Below are 6,000 nucleotides of genomic sequence, written 5' to 3'. Positions count from 1 at the left end.
GGCACTCTATTCCCTATGTAGTGCACTACTTTTGACCAGGGCCCATAGACTGCCATTAGGCTTTGGTCAAACGAAGTGCAACTATATAGGGGATAGGGTGCTATTTGGGCTGCAGTAAGTCAGCCAGGAGGAGAGAAGAGTTGGCTTAGTGTTAACCCCTTAAACCCCGTCAGCATGACCACTACTGCCCCCAGTAGAGGTCAGTTACAGGTCAGTAGAGGTCATTTACAGGTCAGTAGAGTTCATTTACAGGTCAGTAGAGGTCAGTTACAGGTCAGTAGAAGTCAGTTACGGGTCAGTAGAGGAGGGGGTGCCCAGGTACGAGTTTGGGAGGGGGGAGGGGGGGGGGGGGGGGGTGCCCAGGTACGAGTTTGGGAGGGGGGGGAGGAGGGGTGCCCAGGTCCGAGTTTGGGAAACTCTGCATTAGTCCACTGTTGACATAGTCCTACATTTTTTTGCATATCAAAACGCATTATACCCCTCAAAAAGACACAATCACACAGAGTAGCCTGTATGAAGTTATCTAGTTTAGTACTACACATCTATCTGAAGACTAGTCTCTTAAAAAATACGTTTTAAAAAACACCTCAAATTCTGACAGAACAAAATAGCCCAAATGTATTCAGAATTAAATGTAATCTGTTATTCATCATCTGATAAAGATAATCAACTATGTGAATTTCTGACTTTAGTACAGTCCAGTAGGTTTATCCATTCTACCCCCTCTCTTCCAGGACTACACGTTGACCATGTAGTTTCAGATACTTATCCCTCTCTCCACTCGTTTACTGACTCTTCTCTTTCCTCCCCCTCTCCTCCAGGACGACACGTTGACCATGTAGTTTCAGATACCTATCCCATCTATCCCTCTCTCCACTCGTTTACTGACTCTTCTCTTTCCTCCCCCTCTCTTCCAGGACGACGCGTTGACCATGTAGTTTCAGATACCTATCCCATCTATCCCTCTCTCCACTTATTTACTGACTCTTCTCTTTCCTCCCCCTCTCTTCCAGGACGACACGTTGACCATGTAGTTTCAGATACCTATCCCATCTATCCCTCTCTCCACTCGTTTACTGACTCTTCTCTTTCCTCCCCCTCTCTTCCAGGACGACACGTTGACCATGTAGTTTCAGATACCTATCCCATCTATCCCTCTCTCCGCTCGTTTACTGACTCTTCTCTTTCCTCCCCCTCTCCTCCAGGACTACACGTTGACCATGTACTTCCAGCAGGCCTGGCGGGACAAGCGTCTGTCCTACTCTGAGATAGCCCTCAACCTGACGCTGGATAACAGGGTAGCCGACTCGCTCTGGGTTCCCGACACCTACTTCCTCAACGATAAAAAGTCCTTCGTCCACGGCGTCACGGTCAAGAACAGAATGATCCGACTGCATCCGGACGGCACCGTTCTCTATGGACTCCGGTAAGGGATTTCATTGTTTTTGATGATTTCCAATAAGCAATAATTGATCGGTTGTTATTGAAAAAACGGTTTGGGTTCTGTAGCCTTCTACACTTTAATAGTCTGTGATGATTATCAATATCTTTCATTGCTTGGTTGTGATCAGTAAAGCACTGTAGGAGAAACAGAGGCGAGGTAGTTGAGGGTGAGGAATATCATATCCTTTCAGTCTACCTAGGTATGGAGTCATATCCTTTCAGTCTACCTAGGTATGGAGTCATATCCTTTCAGTCTACCTAGGTATGGAGTCATATCCTTTCAGTCTACCTAGGTATGGAGCCATATCTTTTCAGTCTACCTAGGTATGGAGCCATATCTTTTCATCTACCTAGGTATGGAGTCATATCTTTTCATCTACCTAGGTATGGAGTCATATCCTTTCAGTCTACCTAGGTATGGAGCCATATCTTTTCATCTACCTAGGTATGGAGTCATATCTTTTCATCTACCTAGGTATGGAGTCATATCCGTTCAGTCTACCTAGGTATGGAGTCATATCTTTTCATCTACCTAGGTATGGAGCCATATCTTTTCAGTCTACCTAGGTATGGAGTCATATCCTTTCATCTACCTAGGTATGGAGTCATATCCTTTCAGTCTACATAGGTATGGAGTCATATCCTTTCAGTCTACCTAGGTATGGAGTCATATCCTTTCAGTCTACCTAGGTATGGAGTCATATCCTTTCAGTCTACCTAGGTATGGAGTCATATCCTTTCATCTGCCTAGGTATGGAGCCATAACCTTTCAGTCTACCTAGGTATGGAGTCATATCCTTTCATCTACCTAGGTATGGAGTCATATCCTTTCAGTCTACCTAGGTATGGAGCCATAACCTTTCAGTCTACCTAGGTATGGAGTCATATCCTTTCATCTACCTAGGTATGGAGCCATAACCTTTCAGTCTACCTAGGTATGGAGTCATATCCTTTCATCTACCTAGGTATGGAGTCATATCCTTTCATCTACCTAGGTATGGAGCCATAACCTTTCAGTCCACCTAGGTATGGAGACGTTTTCTCATGATTGACCATCTGGTTCTAAGCACTACGTACTGGGTTGGTTTCTTTGGTGTTTTATCATTCAATAATGAAACAGTAGCGTACAGAAAGAGGAGATGTGTTTGGTTGAGGGAAAAGGGATTTCACAGGCTCATAGCCCTTCATAGCTAGTCCGTCCACCAAGGAATCTAGACTTGTTTCATCCTCACTGACCATTTGGGTCTCCACACTACTGCATACTAGATTGAACAACCGTGTTGGGTTCTTCTGGCTTTACACTTTCATGGTCTCTGATGATTATCAATAATTGATCGGTTTATAATCAATAATGGAACGTTGTTGTAGAACGTCTACAAAGGGAGGAAATGTATTAGATTGTACGGCTGAGATCCTCTCCATCCAGAAAACATCTCTTTATGATGTTGGCTGTGTCTGAAATGCCACCCTAATCCCTATTATAGTGCACTGCTTTTGGCCAGAATAGTGCAGCATGTAGGGAATTGGGTGGCATTTAGGATTCAGACATTCAGTCTCTGATGCTGCAGAGAGGATTGCCATTCATAATAGATCAATGATCATCAATAATGTAGACGTTCAATACAAACATACAACACACACACACACACACACACACACACACACACACACACACACACACACACACACACACACTGAATGGTATTTTATGTACTGTTGTGCTGCCTGTGACTTTGTGAAGCATGTAATGTGATGTACAATATCACGGCATCCATATATGGATGTGTTTGGTGATTTCTGTGCAAATTATCTCTCAGCTTTACGGCCTGCGTATTTAAAGGGATGGGATTATTGTTGCTAATTCAAGACATGAACATCGCAGGCAGCTTTCATTCATTCTCTCTCTCTCTCTCTCTCTCTCTCTCTCTCTCTCTCTCCCTCTTTCTCTCTCCCTCTTTCTCTCTTATATGAAGGGTTCTTAAACCATTTAAGTATCTGCAGTGCACCAGATAATTCACATGTTCAGCTTTGAGAGAAAAATCTATAAACCTAATTTATAAGGCTTCCATTATGTAAGGCCTCAATTATATAAGCCAACACATACTTTCTACACGACATCAAGAAACTAAAGAGAAAGACCCAAGTATTGAGGTGCCTGCAAGGACTCTGACCGTCACCCCAGTAACTGTAGCTAGTTAGTAGCTACCCCCTCCTTGGCCTACTCTTCAAACTAACCCAAATCTGAACATTCCTTGTCATGAAAAACGAAGAAAAATAAAAAACTCAGTCCCTCACTGTCCTGAAGCTTGTATGGGAACATAATTTGAGTATTTGGCAGTAGGAGTGCAGAGGCCAAATTACAACTACCGCCACAATGTCTGTCTCTCCGATTCTCTCATTTCAATTTAAAACAACTTGAAAAGATGCGACAGGAGTACAAACAACATGTTCCATTGCCATGAAAAGAAAAGGCACTACTCGTTCTCTGTTTCGATGCTGCCATGCAAGCTTGGGAACAGTGTGGGCCTATTTTCCTGGCCTACTCACTCGCCGTCCTCCATGTTGCAGGGTCAGTTCATATTGGGATGTGAAGTGGAGAAAAATAAGTTGGAAAAGTATTTAATGGAACTTCCTATAACAGACACCTGTTTTCATTAAAACCCAACAACTCACAAATTCACGGATACCATTGTTGTGAGGAAAAATAATGTTTCAGAGCAGGGGAAACCGCTGGGCACATGCTCAGATGCTTAGCTAAGGCTGTTCTTCTTCGTTGGTGGCACATGCTCAGATGCTAAGCTAAGGCTGTTCTTCTTCGTTGGTGGCACATGCTCAGATGCTAAGCTGAGGCTGTTCTTCTTCGTTGGTGGCACATGCTCAGACGCTTAGCTAAGGCTGTTCTTCTTCGTTGGTGGCACATGCTCAGATGCTTAGCTAAGGCTGTTCTTCTTCGTTGGTGGCACATGCTCAGTCAGTTACAGGTACAGTTAGTTACAGTCAGTTACAGTCAGTTACAGTTATAGTCAGTTACAGGTACAGTCAGTTACAGTTACAGTCACTTACAGTCAGTTACAGTTACAGTCAGTTACAGTTACAGTTAGTTACAGTCAGTTACAGTTACAGTCAGTTACAGTTACAGTCAGTTACAGTTACAGTTAGTTACAGTTACAGTTAGTTACAGTCAGTTACAGTCAGTTACAGTTATAGTCAGTTACAGGTACAGTCAGTTACAGTTACAGTCAGTTACAGTCAGTTACAGTCAGTTACAGTTAGTTACAGTCAGTTACAGTCAGTTACAGTTATAGTCAGTTACAGGTACAGTCAGTTACAGTTACAGTCAGTTACAGTCAGTTACAGTTACAGTTAGTTACAGTCAGTTACAGTTACAGTCAGTTACAGTTACAGTCAGTTACAGTTACAGTTAGTTACAGTTACAGTCAGTTACAGTCAGTTACAGTTACAGTTACAGTCAGTTACAGTCAGTTACAGTCAGTTACAGTCAGTTATAGTCAGTTACAGTCAGTTATAGTCAGTTACAGTCAGTTACAGTCAGTTATAGTCAGTTACAGTCAGTTATAGTCAGTTACAGTCAGTTACAGTCAGTTACAGTCAGTTACAGTCAGTTATAGTCAGTTATAGTCAGTTACTATCAGTTACAGTCAGTTATAGTCAGTTACAGTCAGTTATAGTCAGTTATAGTCAGTTAGAGTCAGTTGCAGTCAGTTACATTTACAGTTATAGTCAGTTACAGTCAGTTATAGTCAGTTACAGGAGAACAGGAGAGTTATGGGAGAAGCTCTAGTGCTTCAGGTTTTATCTGCACTGGTTCCATCAAGCCTCTCTCCTCTCCTCTCCTCTCCTCTCCTCTCCTCTCCTCTCCTCTCCTCTCCTCTCCTCTCACCTACCTTCCCTCTCCTCTCCTCTCCTCTCCTCTCCTCTCCTCTCCTCTCCTCTCCTCTCCTCTCCTCTCCTATCTTCTACTGTCCCGTCCTCTCCTCTCCTCTCCTCTCCTCTCCTCTCCTCTCCTCTCCTCTCCTCTCCTCTCCTCTCCTCTCTCATCCTCTCCTCTCCTCTCCTCTCCTCTCCTCTCCTCTCCTCTCCTCTCCTCTCCTCTCCTCTCCTCTCCTCTCCTCTCCTCTCCTCTCCTCTCCCTCTCATCTCCTCTCCTCTCCTCTCCCTCTCATCTCCTCTCCTCTCCTCTCCTCTCCTCTCCTCTCCTCTCCTCTCCTCTCTTCTCCTGTACTCTCCTCTCCTCTCCTCTCCTCTCCTCTCCTCTCCTCTCCTCTCCTCTCCTCTCCCTCTCCTCTCCTCTCCTCTCCTCTCCACTTTTTCTCAGTCAGTCTGTTATTTGATGTTAGTAAGTCCAGACACCCAGTCAGCAGGACCAGATGCCAGAATGCTTAGAGCACATTGTGTGTGTGTGTGTGTGTGTGTGTGTGTGTGTGTGTGTGTGTGTGTGTGTGTGTGTGTGTGTGTGTGTGTGTGTGTGTGTGTGTGTGTGTGTGTGTGTGTGTGTGTGTGTGTGTGTGTGTGTACCTGTAGATATGCAGTAGAGAC

The 6,000-nt window shown here is 44.2% G+C and overlaps 1 protein-coding gene across 2 annotated transcripts in view; it reads left to right on the top strand.

Annotated features, from left to right (window-relative positions):
- gabrb2a (gamma-aminobutyric acid type A receptor subunit beta2a) overlaps positions 1–6,000 on the top strand; it is a 90,475-nt gene that overhangs the window by 31,789 nt on the left and 52,686 nt on the right. For both annotated transcript variants that reach the window (XM_036969731.1, XM_036969732.1), the window contains exon 4: positions 1,206–1,426. In XM_036969731.1, coding sequence (XP_036825626.1) covers positions 1,206–1,426 — 221 coding nt within the window. The remainder of the gene's footprint in view (positions 1–1,205; positions 1,427–6,000) is intronic.

The sequence above is a fragment of the Oncorhynchus mykiss genome, chromosome 31, assembly GCF_013265735.2.
Source record: "Oncorhynchus mykiss isolate Arlee chromosome 31, USDA_OmykA_1.1, whole genome shotgun sequence".
In the NCBI taxonomy this organism is placed as follows: Eukaryota; Metazoa; Chordata; class Actinopteri; order Salmoniformes; family Salmonidae; genus Oncorhynchus; species Oncorhynchus mykiss.
Note: the sequence above shows the minus strand (reverse complement) of the source record. Positions and strands in the feature narration are given on the sequence as shown.